Source organism: Argopecten irradians, chromosome 7 (assembly GCF_041381155.1).
Source record: "Argopecten irradians isolate NY chromosome 7, Ai_NY, whole genome shotgun sequence".
In the NCBI taxonomy this organism is placed as follows: domain Eukaryota; kingdom Metazoa; phylum Mollusca; class Bivalvia; order Pectinida; family Pectinidae; genus Argopecten; species Argopecten irradians.
This window is the reverse complement of record NC_091140.1, coordinates 27,486,460-27,507,185: the sequence shown is the minus strand read 5'-3', so window position 1 is coordinate 27,507,185 and position 20,726 is coordinate 27,486,460. Positions and strand designations below refer to the sequence as shown.

Sequence of the window (20,726 nt, the reverse complement as noted above, 5' to 3'; positions counted from 1 at the left end):
AGGAAATGGGCAGTGGCTAGTTGCCAAGACACAACAGATACTGACCGTTGATTAACGAAACTGGTTTTCACAGCTACATAACAACTCCCGAGCCATAAGGCTAAAGTAAAAATGGTTTATCTAAATATAACTTAGATAAAACTACACCAGGGACTGTATATTTAGGAACGAGACAGAATGCAAAAGATACAGTAAAGATTCCCCATTGTGAACATACATAAAATTCCATATCCTGTAACAGAACAGTAAAACATCAACAAAAACAGAAACAGAACGTCTCGTGTGGATACGTTAACAAGTTAGATGTAAACTATGACAAAAAGTACAAAACATCAACACAACAATAAGGTCATCATCCAACATGGACGTGGGAACCCACCACAATGAAAACCGTGAATCCAAAAATAAGTATTCTGGTCGTGGACTGCTAGAGGCGGACGGGCAGCGCCCTCCATATTGGTTTAGACAAAGTAGAGATATTGACAAAGAGATAAAAAGTATAAAAAAACAAACAGGCTATAGAGATTTTATTGTAAAGTTGGGAAAACCAATAACACAAGATCTCTATGGGGCTGAGTTTACAGTGTGCATAGGACAAAACAATACAGCATTTTAAGAAACTACGTTGAAAGTAAATGAACCACTAGCATATCCTCCTATTTTTGTGCGTCCAAAAAGATGGTCATACAGACTGATTCTAAATTTGAAAGGAATTAAAATGAAGAGGTGGAATATCACCATTTCAAGATGGATATTTCCAGTCAGTATAAGATCTTATTAGTAACAATTGTTTTATGGGCTCTAAGATCTAAGGGATGCTTACTACACTGTACCATTGCATATAGAATTAAAAGCTGCACTTTTTACACTACAAGCTTTTTGTAGTGAAGTCCTAATAAGCAACAAACTAGAAATGATAATACTACAGCAGTAGCAATATTGAACCATAAAGGGAAGTAAATCAGAGGAGAGTCCATGTGGAATGTGTTTTGAAAGGAGATCATTTGGTTTAACATCACACATCTATCAGCAAATCAAAATGTAGATGCTGATAAAAAATCACGTTGTTATGAGGATCACATGACTGAGTGTATGTTAGATAAGAAAAATATGAATATTAAAATGACAAGAGTTAATTATGGGTAAACCAGATGTTGAATTGTTTTGCCTCCAGATTTAAATTAACAAGTAAAAAAACCCTTTTGTGTCATGGCAGGAGTCGGATCCAGAAGAGTAAATGCTTTGCTCTGTTCTTGGAATGGCCGGTCAGGCTTAGTTGTACAAGGTACATGCATAAGAACCACGGTTATTCCTACTACCTGCACTGGTTTATTGAAACTTAAGGAATGACAAACCTCTCTTGTGTAGTAATATTGAATAATATTCATCAATAAAGCAGTACCATAACAAACTATCTACATAGAAATGTTTATATATCACGTGTAGTATATATTACATATCGGATCAGATAATGCCCTACTTGTAAACACCGTTTCGATGAATCCCCGATGGTCTAAAAATAGGTCTATTCCAGGTATCTACCTCGCCTTTGGACTGCGGATGTGATTTACATCTGGGTTGACATTATCCCTGCTGAGCATGTAAAAGTAAGTATTTTTCATAAATTTGACTGATATTGCGAACTATATACGTCTTATCCCTTTAATGCATTAACTCATAAATTAATAAACGACCAGGCTATACATGTTTTATGGAACCAGGTAGGTCTAAAAATAGAATTATTTCCGCATACATGTATAATGTATGGTATGTATAGCAGTGGATAACAGGTCATATTTTAAATTAACACTAGAGTAATATACGCATTTCCAATAATACAATATTAATATGATATCAGTTTCCGTGGCCTTAAAGTTGAAATTTTGATAATTAAAGATTGGGGGTGAATACATCAGATCAGGAAATCAAATAACCCGCGAATTATAATTAAATGTGTTGGAAAGGAAAGAACACATCATCCTCCAATCGGAACTCCTCGGGCATTCTATAAGGAGTATTTTTCGTTTACGGAAAGTGCCGAAGGTTCCCGATTGATCATCCTCACGATTTATTCGGAAAATACTGATCGTAACATATACATACAAGCAGAACGTTCAACCAATTGCGCTTCATGGCCACATATTTGCCACATTTTCATCGTTTGAACATAAATTGTCAATATTTTATTTTTCACAGAGAAGGTGACAGAAAAGTGGAAAACTATGGCTGATCAATCATGCCCCAAGTACATCTACACTGTAAAAACTCTTAAAGAAAATTTGACACATGCATCAATATGGGACTCCTCTCAGGGTGCCTTCGAGGGTATTTGTAAATGTATTGAACAGGTGAGACGAAAAAAGCAAACGTAATTCAATATGATGAAGGAACATTGTATTAAACTTATGTGATTTGCAATATTTCTATACCAAATGGAAATCAAGTTCTTTCTTGTCGACTTGTGTAAAATGAACAGTTGGATGCACTTTGTATAACTCTAAAACTTAGCTTTTAGTAATACATTGACAGGAAAAACTTTAATCTACAGTGTATGTTTTTGTTCCTTTATAAGCACCTGACTTCAAACAAGGAGTTAGATATACAGCCATTTTTCAAAAGTCTGGACTGGCATTGGAAGAAAGTGTCATCATCTAAAGAGTATGATCAAACGAAGACACGTTTATGCAACGTAAGTATTTACTTAAATATTTCTAATTGTAAAGCATATTTTACATATTGTAACGTATGTTAATAAATCTACATTCTGAAGATAAACAAGGTAAATGTAGTTGTTGAGTACTTAGTAGCCCTGTGTGGTAGAAGAAATGTCTCGAAAATACCGCAGTCTCCCAAAACACGCACTTCGTACTTCACACATGCTATACACCGCATACCTGGGAACCCGTCCTTACATGACCCTGACTGTTAATAGGACGTTTTAATCAATCAAACAAACAAGTGTTTAAATGAGATAGACTGTTTTGTACAATAAAATGTTTTCTTGGTTGTTATGAAATAACGAATATGAAAGCTACAAAATAAATGGATAAGGTATCAATGCGCTACGACTGAATTATTTCATTGTACGAATAAGTAAAGGCACAGAAATTAATGCCTAATTAGTATAAATTAAATTATAAGCATGAAGTCAGAGACTTTTAGAATGTCTTTCCGTTGTTTGTCTATGATGTGATATGAAAACTACAAACGACAAAAGAAAGTACAAACGAATATGTTATACAATATTGATATAGTTATACTTAGTTTTAAAAGCTTCAAATTATTGTTCCGTCATATACTGTTTATATCAGTTAAGAATGAAATCCTGAACATGGAATGTAAAAGCTTCCAACCACAATCAAAATCTACGTGTGACCATTTTTGTATGTCAACAGCCAACATATTTATCAAAGTATCGAGATAAACAACTTGTAGATCTCAAGGAAGTGGGATGTGTTAAAACGAATGAGACTCCAAGCGTATCACCTGGTGATTCAAACTTACTAGCTAAAACAAGCCCAGAAGGCACTGAAAACCAACAATCCGTCCTAGCGTAAGTCTATCTTTATAAAATTCTTATGAAATACACTAAATGACCAAATTACCTGTGTTTTCAGTTGCCTCTAATTTTACTACGAGATATTCCAGGGACGGATATAACGTCATTGATAGTAACCCCTGGGGTATCGAGGATGGCTTTAACGGTAGCCAATATACTATGAACACAAACAAATAGAAATCTTTACTTTTGACAAATACAATGCGACAGTCGTGTCACTTAAATAAGAATGAAATACAATAAAAAAAAGTATGAGGAACGGAAATTATAAAACAATGCAGAAGATTGAACATTACTCTTTATTAATAAAATAAAATGTACAATTCATGATGCATTCGATAATTATACTGATTATGATGATAATGACGTTTTTGTCACTGGTCTTTTTATTTTGTTTAATCTTCTATACTCAGAGTTGCAGGAACTATTGAAAAACTCACCAATGAGCTTGAAAGGTAAGTTTTTCAGAAAAAGGCTAAAGCAAATTATGTCAGGTTTCAAAATGGTTCCTACAATAAATTCATAATGATTTATCAAGTATCAAGACCGATTATATAAATACATTAATGATTGCACTTTTGACTAAATCATGTAAAATTAAGTTCATTGTTTGATTTTAAAGGCATTATTATGTCTGTGATTTTTTGTCTCACAGAGAAAGGGAACGAACGTCTGTCTTAGAGAAAGAGAAACGGTAAGGCAACGGGTTTATTTATTCCATACAAATTGGGCTTAAAGTATGATTGCCTCAGACGTAACATGTTATTATTGATAATATAAATATGAAACACGTAGCTGTCACACGTATCGACCTAAAATCATACAAACACATTAGGAAACTTTACACACTTGGTTAGAAAACTTTATACTCACTTGGCTTAGAATTGAAGTGAAAATGACCAGAGCTTGGCAAGAACCTCACCTTAAAAATGAGAACCTGTTGTTTGAGGAATTGTTTTCTGTTGGCACCTGATCATAACCAGCGTGTTAAATAAAGTTTATAAATATTATACACATGTATAAAGTTTAAGTTATATATATACTTGTAGACGGATCTCGTTAAATGTAGGTAGAATGTGAAAATTATATGATTATTTCGTATTCTAAATAAAGGGAGTTAAACAAATGTAACAAGTAAACATGATATACCAAAGTTATATCTTCCTATCATTGTATGAAAATAAATGACAATTTTATGTATTGATCAGTTATTCTAGTATTTCTGGTTAATATGCCATATCATTTATGGTTATGCATTTTATGATAACATCACTCTCTAATTACAGAACGCTTACACAATCGTACAATGACAAGAAAAAAGAATCAGAGCGTCTAACTAGTCAAGCCTTAGAACTAAGGGATAAGATAGTTCCAGTGTGCAATATGATGACCGCTTTAAATCAGCAATGGAATGAATTAACAACTTCTGTGAAGAAGAAAGGCAAAGGGAAGAGATCAGCACCTCAAACGCCCTTGGTGAACAACAACATGAACGCTGCTGATGCTATCAAGTTTTCTGCCAAGGCTTTGAACGATATGGAAAACCTGTTAACGTAAGTTTATTTCATATAAAGTAATTCAAGGTTGATAACGCACCTTTGGGGAGTTTATCAGTCTTATAGGAACCTTTATTGTGAAAAGTTCTACGTTATAAACATGAAATGGTTGTAAGCGCGTTACACACGCCTTTGCGTGTTCACGAGTGCATAGGGTCTCAAATCTAAGCCATTGTTGGGTAAACATCATTATACTCTCGACCATACTCAATACATGAGTATGTTTCCAGTCCCTACGAACGTGGAAATATTAATTCGTATTTTACTTTTTAAATCTTTCGCTAGCACTGATTCACTTGATCTATCGTTGACCAGTGGACGATTTTGGAACATTCAAATCACTCTAATTCCTTCATTTTTGCACCAAACTTCATTAAACTTGGTAGAACTGTTTATTTTAATGTACTGAATAACATATCTTGTGTTTCGTAGTCACTAACTTCTTCCTTGCATTTAACGTGTTGTCGTTTGTTGTCGTTATTAAGGGCGACCGACCAAGTCATATCATAAAATGCCTATGTTGACATATGGCCATAGTCAGCCAGTTATTGGCGCCCTGACCAGGCCTAGATATCATCAAAATGACTCGAACGCTTCGACTTCACTTGCACCAGTGGCTGAAAGAAATGACCGGTTGAATTTAGGGCGCAAACTCGACATACACACCCAGTTATGACACAGAGATAGTCAAATTTAAACTTACCAACTTCAAGTTTGTCGTTCAAAATTTCTTCAAAAAAGTTCTGTAAATCATCTAGTACGGATGATGTGTCAACTATCCATAGGGTCGAGTATTCAATGACGCCTAATTCCGTTATTTGCGTCCCGAGCGCAAATCATGGGTAGATCTGATCTAACCTCGAGTACGGTTTTTTTTGTTGTTACGCGTTACCACAAGTGGTGTTTCTCCATTCATAATACGTTTCAACCGCTCAGTAGTGTGACTGAAGTGCGTATTGGGTAAAACGGGGAGAACAATCTACGCAAATAATACTATGATCAGACCCATCAAAGCCCTACATGCCAAATAAATGTCATAAGACCCTCCTCTCCCGTGTCTTGGATATCCTCATTCAACACAATGAAAAGTCACCGCTTGACATGGTATTCGGCTGTCGAAGTGTGAAGACAAGGCGATAGTAACTCTCAATACTTTTGGCGCTAATATTGGAAAAGAGCAAGTTAAAGAAATTTAGTATGCCACAAATATAGAGCATTCAAAAACAGTTGAAAAAACGCGACCCGTAAAATCAGCATTTTTTTCCAGAAACATACATTGTAAATACGGTTACTATATATGCATTTGCATATTGTCTATATATACTTAAATTAATTTCTAAACAACATAAATCAAAATTCTATGAATTGGGGATTATAATCCTTTAATAATCCTAATAAATGCACTCGGCTGATTTTTCCAATATAGATTCTAGATTCTCCATAAATGGATCAATTTTATGTTCTAATTGTTTACTGGCTCTGAGTTATAGGACCACTGCCTTTCCGAAACGGCTTTTAATTTTTTATAATGCGAACGTCCATCTTAACCGGAACTCGTGATATGTTTTGTTCTAGACAGTAGTGTCACATACCTCGTGATTTAGGACGCTTTGTCATATTTCTCCTGGAACAGTTCAATATATATAACAAATAATATTAATGGATTACTGTGTCTCCCTAGTTCCATGATTATATTTAACACTGAGGTGAATGGTTAGGTCAAACAAATTTGGCCCGGTCGCCTGCAAATTATACCATGTTCGTTGATTACTTCAATTCTGATTAAATACACGCGTTCCTGTTATAAGACCACTTCCAGTTTAATTAGTGTGGAAGTGATATAGGATTTGTCTTGTACATCTGATTGTTGATTACCAATCACCGAGATGAGTAAAATATTCAGTGACACTAGAGACAAGCTAACCATGGAATAATATTTGCTTTTAATTACATATAATTTACACCAGTTTTATAAAACGACATTACGCAGGTCGACAGTATTCATCTGGTTACAATATGATCAACACCGTACCGTACGGGAAAAAAAAACTAATATCCTATTGAAGATTGACGTATAGCCCACGTACGTCACGTTGTAACTCCGGTTTGGATGTCTTATTGTCTGTTTTCACATTATTAGACCTGCTTGCAGCCTTTTGATCAAATACATTCATCGTGTCCGTCCTTTACTCGGTACAGTAAACGTCTACATGACGTGCTTGATTCGAGATCTATAAATCCAGCGCGAAATTGAGCGTGAACCTTTGTGACGTCATAATAACGTAACTCACTGTTACTCGCAATTCCTCGGAAGTTTTCTACAAAACTAGACAACAACAGCGAGGTGTTCCTAAAGCCGTGCAATATAACATCTCGAACCGTGCAATATAACGTTTCCATGGAAGCGTGCAATATAACTTCGAACCGTGCAATATAACAAGGTTTTATTGAACGGTCGGTGTAATAGTTGAAAATATTATATTTCTTCATATATAGATTGGTGTAAACAAATTATGTAATAAAAAAATATATTTATGTTTCTGGTTCACGCGGTGATTAATTTTAATATATCCACTATCTAGTTAATTAATGTACATCCATAATGGTGCATTGATTCGTGAACATGAGACCTGTAACTCTATAGATTCTGGGATATTACTCATAATAATAATCATTTATACATTTAAAGGCCATTACCTTTCCGAAAGGTCTTCCAATCTTTAAAATGGGAATGTAAAACAAGATTGATAATCAGTTGTAGAGTCGCAGAAGTTATTATAGAGCTAACCGTTGATGCTACACTTACCATCACCTTCCAGACACTTTGATTAAAATTAATTAAATGTTAATTTGAATGTTAAATGTTCTCGCGTTGTTACCGATCGTTTATAGCTCACTGTCGTAAATTTACGCCAAAAAGTGACGCGATATTGCATATTGTGACGTAATAATATATTTATGACGTCATGTACATTGTACGTTAAATATAGTGGAAGAAAAGAAAGAAGATGGCGTTGGTCATATTTTAGTCCTCCTCCGCATATACACATTTGTGGTGCCGTGACCAGGATGTGTATATGCGGAGGAGGACCTATTTGGCGTACATTTACGACAATTAACTTTCACTAAGCCATACGACAAACAGCCGTTATAGTTCACTTTCACTAGGCCAGACGACAAACAGCGATATGAATCGGACATCTTGCTAGGTGTTGTTAACTCATATTAGGCCATCGATATACAAGAATGTATATTTTCTTATGTTATTATTGCTTTTAAAAAAAACTTTGAATTGTTATTTCGGAAAGAATGTAGTCTTTTAAAGGCCCACTACCTTTTCGAAACGACTTTTAACTTTTCTAAATGGGAATGTAAAACGAGATCGATAATTTTGTAGAATCGCAAAAGTTAAAAACTTACCGATAATACTACAGCTATCATTACCTTCTGAACAACTTGATTAAATACATAAAAATTGTAATTTTCCTGACGCGGGTCGTCTTTTTTGTTCCCGCCGTCGCCCTAAACACTGCGCGGTAGCTATATAGTTGACTATTATTGCTCATGCAGACGGCAAAACAGCGAAATATGACTCTCCACTGTTAGCATACATTGTATTACGTAAGAAATCCTGCATATGTTTAGTGTTGTAACCTCATCTTAGGCTATCGTTATACATTTTCCGATGTTATTAATGTTTTTAAGAAACCTTTACATTCTGCTCCGAAAAGGTATTGAGCCTTTAAATTTGATTGATAGCCTGAGATTAGGTTACAACTCCAAACATATGCAAGATTTATTTTCCTGTGTGATATATGCGGAGTTTGCCGTCTGGCACAGTGAAAGTCAACTAAAGCGCAGTATTAAGGACGACGGCGGGACACATAAGACGACCCGCGTTATGAAAATTGATATCTTATTTATCTTAAAAATGCTTCAACGCCGACAGAGCATAAATGATACTCATCATTTGAACAATGATTTATGTTTAATCGTATATATGTGTCTAAATAACACAAAAAATAATTAAGTTTTCCTCTAGTCCATGCGCAACCAATACTTCATTCTATAATAGGACATAGTGCCACAATATCGGGATGCAATTAATTATTTTTGATATTCTTATCTTTGGGTAAAATTAGAAGCTCAAACTTTCCAATGGTGGTAATGGTGTAAAGTAAGTATCTTTGGTAACTGAAGAAAAAATACTTATTTGTCTGCTCTTGTTTTTGATAGAGAAAAAATATCATTTGTCAGCGGTGGAACATCTTTAATTAAATTGTTCAGAAGGTGATGATAAATGAAGAATTAACGGTAAGTTAATAACTTTTGCGACTCTACTAAATTATTGATATCGTTTTACATTCCCATTCTTTAAAAATTAAAAGCTGTTTCGGAAAGGTAGTGGACCTTTAATTGTAAGAGCCATTGGAGTACATATTGTGGCACTGTTGACAGATATGTAGGTGGTGTCTGTTCCGGTACTTTTTTTACATCGGCCATATATATATATACATTATCATCAATACTCCAGAGGTTACTATTACTGACTTTTATATCCCCTTGATTAAAATCTTACCACTGCATATCGTTTTACTTATATTCGCATATTAGTTTACTTTTTATCCGCGCAAACCACTTTCCTACACGCAAACATCACACCTTAGTTTACAAACGTATATTTATGATATTTTGAGCTCTTATGAAGACTAGCTGAATACAGTTTTACTGTTCCTACATACACGATAATTAGCAAAAGACTGTTCACCAGTAACATTCGTGAAGGTAAATTTATTTTTCATTATGTAACATAAAAAACCAATCATACAACATTGTACTAGATCTTGAGGGAACACATGCATGGTTTATAAAGTAATTGAATAGGAATAATGTTCATAGTTAGTGACGTCCACATCCTCGTTACCTGTCAGGAGTACTGTATCATCCGCAACGCACATTATACAACCCTACATTATTTACCGACGGCCATCCGAAACGCACTTTATCCATCCACTTTCACTTTACACTAATGATCAGCGTGTAACCAAATTATACGTACTTATATAGGAAATAATCTTCTCAATCAGTTCATAAATTGTGGTAGAATTTTCCGTTGAGCATATTTTAGCAAAATGTGCCACGGCCATGTTGATGAGAACTTATGTCTTGAGGCCTTATTCCACCCTGATTACATTGGTTGGATATATGTCACACCACGCAATGTTAAAAAAATATCTCGTCGTGTTAACCTCTAACATTGTTGGAGTAGTTAATGGGCAACTTTTCAAGTCCTTGTGATTACGGCATGATTAGTAAAAACAAAGAAGGAAATAATACGATGTCACAAAAGTTATTGTGAAAATGATACATAAAATTATGTCGCGAAATATCACGAGCTCGGGGGGATACATGTTTGTGCAAAATATCAATCACTGAAAAATGAAATCTTAAAAAATAAAGAAATACATAATTAAAATTAGCAATGCGGACTTGCATTAATAACATATCTGTGATTATATTAAAGGATATACTTATCATTTTAAATAATAAGTGTTTTTCTAAGATGCTCCCTCGCCGACAGAGCATATATGATGCCCATCATTTGAACAATAACTGATGAATGTTCGTGTTTCTATGTGTCTAACTAACACAAAACGCATATGAAATAAATCGTTTTACTTTCGGTGCATGCACAACTAAGTACTTAATTTCATATAGGACATAGCGCGACGGAATTTTTTCGAGTGCAATTAATTATTTTTTAATCTTTCTATCTTGAAGTAAAATTAGAAACTTATTTTTTTCAATGGTGGTAATGTTGTAAAGCAAGGAACTTGTGTAACTGAAGGAGCATCTTTAATGTTTTGCGGTAAGCTTTTCCTTTGAGAAATGACACAGGATTCCCATGACCCTGTGATGGGAGCACCTGACATGTAAAGGGGGATAACTCAATTGTCAAAAAAAAATAATTTTAATGTCGTAAACAAATGTCAAAATATCAAAATTAAATAAGCTTTTAGAATGTTAAAAGTCATCAAATATACATTTTTAGTGTTTCAGTTGTTCTCATCAATATATAATTCCGAATTCTTTTTATTTGCTTTCAGATTTTCCATCTTTTACAGCAAACAAAAACGACCAGTTTCCGGTCGACATTTTGTTATAAGAATGTGTAAATGATAAAAATAGAGATTTCTTTGCTTATATTTCATCATGTTTCATATAAAAAGGGTTCAATGATACTGAAAAATGAATGCGAGAAGTCAAGTGTTTGAGCTTGTAAGTATATTTATATGATTGAATACTTTAAAATGATACATTTTCAAACATATTTCGCATGCAAGGGACGTCTGTCATTGTTCATTGTGGTTGACAGGATCATGATCTTGATCGCTGTAACTGCGTGATAACTTAGAAGTTTTCAAAAACGACATTTTAAAGATAATAAATTGTGTTTTTGCTGATTATCAAGAGCAAAAAATCAACATTTTCTATACTGCATCAACGGTGATCATTATTGTATACTAGATCTAGTTTTTCATAGGAATAATGTTATATTCTTTCTACAGTCTGTGGAAGGGAGACAGATTGAGGAAGTTGTCAGCAGTAAGTATAGCTGGTATCCGTGTGTAGTTCTGTCTAAAAGTGCACAGAAAATAATTAAATAAATTTATTCATGTAAATTAACTGTATGTCATTGTCTTTTTTGGTCAAAGCCTAACTTCTACTCGTAGAATATAACTTCCGGACATGATCGATTTGTAGCTCTATTACCTCTGGAAGCTCTTCCATCTTTGTGGTTAAAGATCTTCTGAGAAGACTTCTCTTCTTAGAAGACCGAAAATACAACTTGTTGAGCTCTGTATAATGGGAATAATTCATGTATCATGTGATACCAATTACGTTACTTTTGTTCAGGACTTTTGTTTCTATTGGTGATGGCATATGATGTCAAAAGATGGTATTCCGCACTAATGTCATTTTAGTGGGAATATTACAAACAGATACGCTCCATGATCACCACTAGAGATACATAGTCCCGCACAAACATTATCCGTTATCACGTGGTATGTGAAATAGTCCCATTATAAACATATCTATACAGTAATGAATTTCATTTGAAATAATCATGATTTATATTATTTATCCCAGAATCCATGCCACAGATCCTCTTTATTGATGTATATTATATAGGCAGTGGATATCTATAGTGTATTTAACTTATTGATATAATTTATAATTAACTGCAGAAAATTTAACACTAAATTGACCCAAAACATTATTATATTTTATAATTTTCCACATTTTTAGTTGTAGAAAATAAAAATGATACATTATTGAAAACACCTTTAATTAATAGTTGATTGCTTTGATTTTATTGTAAAGTAAAAACGTATGCCATCATGTCTCAAAAGTTCTCTATGTATAACAAACATTACAATATACATGTATATAAGTACCATGCAATATGCAATAAAGTTGTTTTCATTATAGGTGTATTTCATACCCTACTTCTCCACAGAACATTGGGCAAGGTAACTATATCAACTGTATTGTTTTACAATCTAATCTGTTCCAATCTGTAAAACTAATAAATGATAAATGTGAAAATCAGCAACATTGAGACGTTTATGATTACACTGCATACTCGAATCCTCGTTACTCCAGGGGTTACTATGACTGACGTTATATCCATCCCAGGAGTGGACTATCTCATAGTATAAATAAGCATAATACATCCAACTCTCGCTTCATGTTGAAGTTCTTCCTTTCTGATTTTCTGCCAATTCACAATTACTGACACTATACAAATTTCCAGATCTGGGTATTCTTGACAGAATATGATGTTGATTCAAATCACCAAAAAGATGCGTTTTATTTTTCAGTTCCATTACAAACAGGAAGGCAGTTATTCTATAGGTACAGTGGGCATTGTTGATGTTGACTGCGACTTCCTTGACTTCAGTTATGTAAGTTATAATTACGATATAAAACTTATGCACCAAGGATACTTATACACAAAACACCACCAGTCTCTCCCAGAGTTCATTGCAGTCCCCTCATTTTACCAATGAAAATGGATCAGGGGAATTAAAAATTTTTGAATGTTTTGGACGCATAATAAATTCTTTCAGATGTGTCAATCAAAGTTTCCTATTGTGTCATTTGCCTAGCTATAAACAGCTGCAAGTTATGACAGAATATAATTTGATTATTCAATATATTAAACCAAACGATACAGATTATTTAGTTGATATATATATATTAGATTTACTTTAAAGTATAAATAGTCACAATTTGCGTATGACATCTGCCACTTCAAAAACAATCACTATGACATATCTAAAAGGGACCACATGTACTAAACAATCTGTGACCCAATGAAGATCAACAAACAACCAGTCTGTGAGCATTCACAGTGTGGCAAATGAAGTACTGCAATGAACCCTGAGAGAGATTGCATATTACCAGTAAACTATTAATATATTCTTTATCTAATGATGTAGATGTACCGTTTGGATTAACTTATTTTATACAAAGCATTATACTAGGAGTGGTATATTAGAACATTGTAATTCTTACACTTAGTCTAATTGGTTTAATGTCCAATCAACAGCAAGGGTATTTTTTAGGTTGAGGAGTTAGAGGAAAGCCAGAGTACCTGGAGAAAAACCACTAATCTGTGGTCAGTACCTGACAACTGTCTCACATGGGATTCAAACTTGTAACCCAGAGTCAGAGTGCTTGTTATAATATGTCAAGAAATCTTACCCACTCAGCTACTGCAGCCCCCTAACCTATTTGTATACCGAATGTGTAACGTTTTGTCTACCATAAATAGGTACGAGCAGCATCGGATGACCTTGACTCGTCCATACAGAAGGAGATTGGAGTATTCCGGGATACTCTGAGGGAAGGACCAGGATGTGGCCAGGTAAGCCACTCATACATGTGACTTAATTTATATAATTATATGTTTAATATACTTTCACTTTTATGATCATTTATAAAGCAATTAGTAAGTAAGAATCAAAACCATGAGACTCCAAGGCTTTTGCTAGAAGAATCAATAGTAAAATGGCCAGAAATCAAGTTATTATTTTCTGGAAGTTTAAAAAAGTGAAATACAGTTAAAAAGATGTTTCTTTTATATCAAGTGTCAAAACTAAATTCAACATGTCTAAAACCTATACATTTTACTCTCAATTGCAAGAGTTTTTACAATTTCTTATTTCTCCTGTTCAAGATCATAGAAGAAAACCATTTGTAAAATATATATATTCATGGACATTATGAACATAAAATTTGACTATCCTCTAGGTTTCATCAGGAATGCCCTTCCTTCTTTCAGATCTCCCTCGAGTTTTACCAGAAGAAGCGAGCACGGTGGCCATTCATGGCTGAGTGTATTCCATGGGAAGTGTGGACGATTAAACTGGAGACCCTGACTTTAGCCAATGAGAATGGTAAGTGTTTTCTCTTGGAGAAAAAATTTCAGTACATGTTATGAAAAATACTTTCATTGGAAAATGGAAAAAAAATTTAAACTGTGTGATACGAAATGAAATGAAGTCAAATCCTTATTAACTATAAGTCGATGTGAGCAAAAGCAACAGTTATCGGAGAGTTCAAGTTAAACATATTCCTTTGGTATGTCAAGTTTTGTGGGGGATAAAATAATTACCTAGAATTAATTATCATAATGTACTAGTATGTCTTTGAATTATAGGAGCTAAGTTAATAAAGTTCAACTGTATCTCAATTTCTCATTATTTCTGGAATTTTTCATGAACTATGCATATATACATGTAGAGTGATATGAAGATGGGTTCTATCACCATTACAGAAAGGCAGGTCTGCAGAGAAAAGTTGGGCGAGATTCTCGCTGAGAAGGTGATGCATGTAGCAGAAGCTATGAATCGCCATGAATATGTCCCCAAGATGCCAAACCAGTCTGAACTTGACCTTATATTTGATACAAGTTACAGGGACGTCCAGCCCTATCTGTTCAAGGTAGGTTACTGTTGTTCACCCAGACCATCACCGAAAATATCTCATCTAAAAAACAACAAACAAACAAACAAAAAACAACTTAAAGCATGCATGATTTCTAGGACTAAGATTTGTGAATCGATACATAGAGTAAACTTTAGTCCATGCTCAAGTTTTACTTCCCACAAACAGCCAATAAGTAAATTATGTAATTATAAGGTTGCTGATGAAATGCCATGAGAAAATTCAACAACTTACAATTATTATCCGGCAACTTCTCCTTTGGGTTTTCAATCTGGCAACCCAGAGGTGGGTGTGGCTACTGATTGAATGTCTCCTATTGGTAACTACTTAATCTCTGTGGCTCCTTATATAATACCCAGTACAATGAATAACAAATAGTTGATTGAGTTTATTGGTCCAGGATAGAATTCCTAGATTTTTATGTGTTATACTGTAGGTGTCAACTAAAATGTGTTACACTTTAATTGTAGATTTCCCACCAGACAACAGGACCAATCCCTACCTCTGTAGGAACTACGATGAGGAAACTCCTGAAAGACACTCTTGCACTTGACTTATGATGAATGCCTATACCTTAGGTATCTGTATATATATCACACCAGCTGGCTGCTGTCGTAGCTTTGTCAGCAGATGCTAATCTTTGACTGTGTTTGTCATCAGACTCATCTTTAAAAACTGTGGTCCGGGGTCCAGAAGGTCAGTTTTAGATAAAACTGATCTAGTAATGTCAGCATTAGCACTGTCCATCTTGTATTGTCATCTTCAGAGTAAAGTGACAGGGCTTTATTACATCATCCAAAGAAGAGTGGCAGTTGTCTAATATAGCATGGACTAAGAGAACTAAAGTGGGGTCTTCATAGAGGATGTAAAGCAGGGTTGTCTGACATGACTACATATACATTATGTACAGTGTATGATGCAGTGATGGAGCAGCTGACTGTTTTACTACATTGTACCTTGTGTTTATGAGTGATCGTCTGTTGAAGACAGTGTATTTTATTAAGCAGAGGATTGTCTTTCTATCTAGGGTACCTTGACTGTAATCCACCAAGTATATGTAGCTATACAATGATGGACTGGGATACCTTGACTGTAATCCACCAAGTATATGTAGCTGTGCAATGATGGACTGGGATACCTTGACTGTAATCCACCAAGTATATGTAGCTGTGCAATGATGGACTGGGATACCTTGACTGTAATCCACCAAGTATACATAGCTGTACAGTGATGGACAGGGATACATTGCCTGTAATCCACCAAGTATATGTAGCTGTGCAATGATGGACTGGGATATCTTGACTGTAATCCACCAAGTATATGTAGCTGTACAATGATGGACTGGGATACATTGCCTGTAATCCACCAAGTATACATAGCTGTACAATGATGGACTGGGGTACCTTGACTGTAATCCACCAAGTATACGTAGCTGTACAATGATAGACTGGGGTACCTTGACTGTAATCCACCAAGTATACATAGCTGTACAGTGATGGACAGGGATACATTGACTGTAATCCAGCAAGTATACATAGCTGTACAATGATGGACTGGGGTACCTTGACTGTAATCCACCAAGTATACATAGCTGTACAATGATGGACTGGGATACCTTGACTGTAATCCACCAAGTATACGTAGCTGTACAATGATGGACTGGGATACCTTGACTGTGATCCACCAAGTATATGTAGCTGTACAATGATGGACTGTGGTACCTTGACTGTAATCCACCAAGTATACGTAGCTGTACAATGATAGACTGGGGTACCTTGACTGTAATCAACCAAGTATACGTAGCTGTACAATGATAGACTGGGGTATCTTGACTGTAATCCACCAAGTATATGTAGCTGTACAATGATAGACTGGGATACATTGACTGTAATCCACCAAGCATACTTAGCTGTACAATGATGGACTGGGGTACCTTGACTGTAATCCACCAAGTATACATAGCTGTACAGTGATGGACAGGGATACATTGACTGTAATCCACCAAGCATACATAGCTATACAGTGATAGACTGGGGTACCTTGATTGTAATCCACCAAGTATACATAGCTGTACAATGATGGACAGGGATACCTTGACTGTGATCCACCAAGTATATGTAGCTGTACAATGATGGACTGGGATACCTTGACTGTAATCCACCAAGTATACATAGCTGTACAATGATGGACTGGGGTACCTTGACTGTAATCCACCAAGTATACATAGCTGTACAATGATGGACTGGGGTACCTTGACTGTAATCCACCAAGTATACGTAGCTGTACAATAATGGAAGGTTGCTACTTCAGCTTTGTAATCGAGTCATGAGACTTTCAGATGGAAAAATCTTTAGTTGATTGTATATTTTTAGTTGCAAAGAAAATGTATACAAAACAATTGCTTTGCTTTAATTGATGGTCAGTACAATTTACCTATAACTTACATGAAACATGTTACATACCAATAGATATTTTGTACGCTATACTTATCAGCGATAGAACTCATGACATCAGTTTTCATTTTCTTGTGACATCAGTTTTCATTTCCATGACAATAACCAGAAAAATAAGAACTTCACACAATCATCCCTTACACATTACAAACATATGCTTCCTCCAAGGTGAAGGTATTTACTTTCCTTATTTTGTATTTTTTGACAATAAATGTGTATTACAGGTAAATACTATTGGAGTGTGGGGCTGGAGATCTTAGTAAGATAATGGTGAATTTTTGTTTGATTTGTAATTCATATTGAGAGAAGGTTGATATACATGTACCTGTGTTCATTTAGCCAAATGACAAAGTTCAAGTGTAATGGATATATTTTTCAGTAGTAATAAGATTTCAGTAAAAAAACAAGGCCAGAAATGTGTTGTTGAAAAATGTTTTGTGACAGAAATATTCACGTTTCTATGAAAGACTACATGTACATGCATCAATGGATGAAAAAGTCAGGAAGACAATTCTTCAAGTAAAGAAAATTAACTTTCTGGAAAGCATATATATACATGTATAGTGTAAACATTTAGAGAAAAAATACCTGAAAAATGTTTCTGCTAGATTATCTTTCCATTCAGTATATGGTTCATGTACATAACTAGCCGTGGCTAACTTCCATTGCTGCTGTGCCAGATTGTCATTTTTTGGCTGTTATGTTTCTGTTTGTGCTATAAGGCACAACAAATGTGTGTGTAGTGTAAGCTAGCTCGGTCTCGGTGAAGATTCTTGTAGGTGATGAGAGTAAAGTTTGATTCCTGTGTAACTCAATCATGTTTTTATCTTTGAAATGGTGAGGTATATGTTCAAAACTAATAATGCTGTTTGAGAGTTGTAACTACATGTAGTAGTAATATTACAATCATGATCAATGAAATACAACTGCACTTTGGTTGTCTATATTTGATTCAGGTCTACAGCAATATTTTTTCACTTAGAAAGTCCAGCACCAGTTAGAACAGGCATACCAGTAGTAAATAATAATATTTATAACTAAAAAATAGATCAATTTAGACTCAGTGTTGTAACAGACAATCTGTAATAGACTTTATACTAGGTAATAAGGTATATATACTAGCTATACAGGCCGACGTCTATTGTACAACAGATATTGATATTAAAATTATATCTGGTTTGGTGCTATTCAGAATTAAACACTTTTTTTCTTAGCAATACATGTTAGATGTTAGGAGAAAATAATATACTGTGTGCAACAAATGTACACCTGAATGATGTTGACTGTGAATATGTGATTGTATGGTTAAAGAGGAATAAAAGAGTTGATTATCTTTACCATGTATATAACATACTAGTCAGTGTGTAGCTCTGATACTTGTTTCAAATTTGTGTGAAACTTGTACATTGCATAAGCTACCCCTGGTAGAGATGCGCTGAGATATTTTTAATGTACATCAATGTATTTGGTTGTTGAGTAATAAATGCAAAATAAAACCACCTGAATTAATTTTAAAGTAGTGTTTATTTTTATATGAGAATTATTTCTTTTATACCTTATAGTTTAGATATGTTAACAATGGTTGTATTAATATAAGGTCAAAAGTGACAGTAAAAATAAAGGATAGGAGACACAGCAAATCTGCTGTTCTAACAAATCTGCTGTTCTAACAAATCTGCTAACAAATCTGCTGTTCTAAGAAATCTGCTGTTTTAACAAATCTGTTGTTCTAATAAATCTGTAGTTTTAACAGATCTGCTGTTCTAACAAATCTGCTGTTCTAACAAGTTTGCTGTTCTAACAAATTTGCTGTTCTAACAAATCTGCTGTTCTAACAAATTTGCTGTTCTAACAAATCTGTTGTTCTAACAAATTTGCTGTTCTAACAAATTTGCTGTTCTAACAAATCTGTTGTTCTAACAAATTTGCTGTTCTAACAAATCTGTTGTTCTAACAAATTTGCTGTTCTAACAAATCTGCTGTTCTAACACATTTGCTGTTCTAATAAAGCTGCTGTTCTAACAAATCTGCTGTTCAAACAAATCTGCTGTTCTAACAAATCTGCTGTTCTAACAAATTTGCTGTTCTAACAAATCTGTTGTTCTAACAAATCTGCTGTTCTAACATATTTGCTGTCCTAATAAAGCTGCTGTTCTAACATATCTGCTGTTAAAACAAATCTGCTGTTCTAACAAATCTGCTTTTCTAACAAATTTGATGTTCTAACAAATCTGCTGTTCTAACAAATTTGCTGTTCTGATAAATCTGCTGTTCTAACAAATCTGCTGTTCAAACAAATCTGATCTGCTGTTCTAACAAATCTGCAATGGACATTTAAGGACATGTGATCAAGCTTTTACAAGACAAACCACTGACTTCAAAAAGGATAGTAACAGGCATTCTAGCCTCAAACCTGCCATCCAGTTGTCTGCTATGTTCACGCTACTGACAGAGTAAAATGAAGGGAAGTAACTCTAATCAGGATGAGGGGAAATGGACATGTGTAACAACACCCAAGATCAGGCGTGCTAGTGATTTAATATAAATACATGTATTGGCCAATGGGCACCCTAAACATTTTGAGTAGACATCACACTCCTTATACATACGACACACGTAATAGATTCTGCTACAAGTACGGTAGATTGAAAGCATTTTAGCTAAATTATGAGGTGAGTAAACCTTCAGACTCGTCTGGTCTGGTACCAATTACATTAAATTCACTGAAAGTTATCGAATTCTTCATGCTTGATTTTAGGAAGCTACCAACGACATTAAATTTAAATGGTTGATGCTAAGCAATATCACCAAGTGTATCCTCGATATACTCAAAGGGTTACTTTCACAGTCGTTATATCCACCCCTGGACTATCTCATAGAAAATTTTAAGGCAGTTCAGGAGAGAAAAATTGACCAATCACAGGTCAGAAGAAGAATACAGAGAGAGTGGCGCTTAACTTCAAAGACACACAGTCATTCACAGTGTACCATTATTCAATTATTTTGATGCACATCAAATGACCAAACTACATGCTCAAATGGGGGCCGCGGTGGCCGAGTGGTTAAGATGTCCCGACATATTACCACAAGCCCTCCACCTCTGGGATGCGGGTTCGAATCCCATGTGGGGCAGTTGCCAGG

General features: G+C 34.7%; 2 protein-coding genes across 3 annotated transcripts; both read left to right on the top strand.

The window, feature by feature from the left end:
- Positions 1–1,466: 1,466 nt before the first annotated feature.
- Positions 1,467–5,224, top strand: LOC138328023 (uncharacterized). 2 transcript variants are annotated; one of them, XM_069274599.1, is made up of 7 exons: positions 1,467–1,607; positions 2,197–2,348; positions 2,573–2,689; positions 3,396–3,553; positions 3,973–4,014; positions 4,215–4,253; positions 4,846–5,216. In XM_069274599.1, the coding sequence occupies exons 2-7, from the start codon at positions 2,223–2,225 to the stop codon at positions 5,114–5,116; spliced, it is 753 nt and encodes a 250-aa protein (XP_069130700.1). In that variant the 5' UTR covers positions 1,467–1,607; positions 2,197–2,222; the 3' UTR covers positions 5,117–5,216. The 2 variants fall into 2 exon arrangements, with proteins under 2 accessions (XP_069130700.1, XP_069130701.1); XM_069274600.1 differs by having other exon boundaries at positions 1,548–1,607; positions 2,197–2,245; positions 4,846–5,224.
- A 6,030-nt stretch (positions 5,225–11,254) lies between these two features.
- Positions 11,255–19,101, top strand: LOC138328022 (autophagy-related protein 101-like). Its single transcript, XM_069274598.1, has 8 exons — positions 11,255–11,394; positions 11,685–11,721; positions 12,610–12,650; positions 13,002–13,085; positions 13,958–14,050; positions 14,468–14,582; positions 14,963–15,129; positions 15,603–19,101. Exons 1-8 carry the CDS (start codon positions 11,365–11,367, stop codon positions 15,690–15,692), a joined length of 657 nt encoding a protein of 218 aa, XP_069130699.1. The 5' UTR covers positions 11,255–11,364; the 3' UTR covers positions 15,693–19,101.
- The last annotated feature ends 1,625 nt before the right edge of the window (positions 19,102–20,726 follow it).

Excerpts from the sequence above, each read along its gene's own strand:
- LOC138328023 (XM_069274599.1), top strand. The coding sequence starts at position 2,223 with ATGGCTGATCAATCATGCCCCAAGTACATCTACACTGTAAAAACTCTT. Across the intron at positions 2,349-2,572 it reads TTTGTAAATGTATTGAACAG|CACCTGACTTCAAACAAGGA; the intron begins GTGAGACGAAAA and ends TTCCTTTATAAG. Across the intron at positions 4,015-4,214 it reads CTCACCAATGAGCTTGAAAG|AGAAAGGGAACGAACGTCTG; the intron begins GTAAGTTTTTCA and ends TTTGTCTCACAG.
- LOC138328022 (XM_069274598.1), top strand. The coding sequence starts at position 11,365 with ATGAATGCGAGAAGTCAAGTGTTTGAGCTT. Across the intron at positions 12,651-13,001 it reads TCCACAGAACATTGGGCAAG|TTCCATTACAAACAGGAAGG; the intron begins GTAACTATATCA and ends TTTATTTTTCAG. Across the intron at positions 15,130-15,602 it reads TCCAGCCCTATCTGTTCAAG|ATTTCCCACCAGACAACAGG; the intron begins GTAGGTTACTGT and ends CTTTAATTGTAG.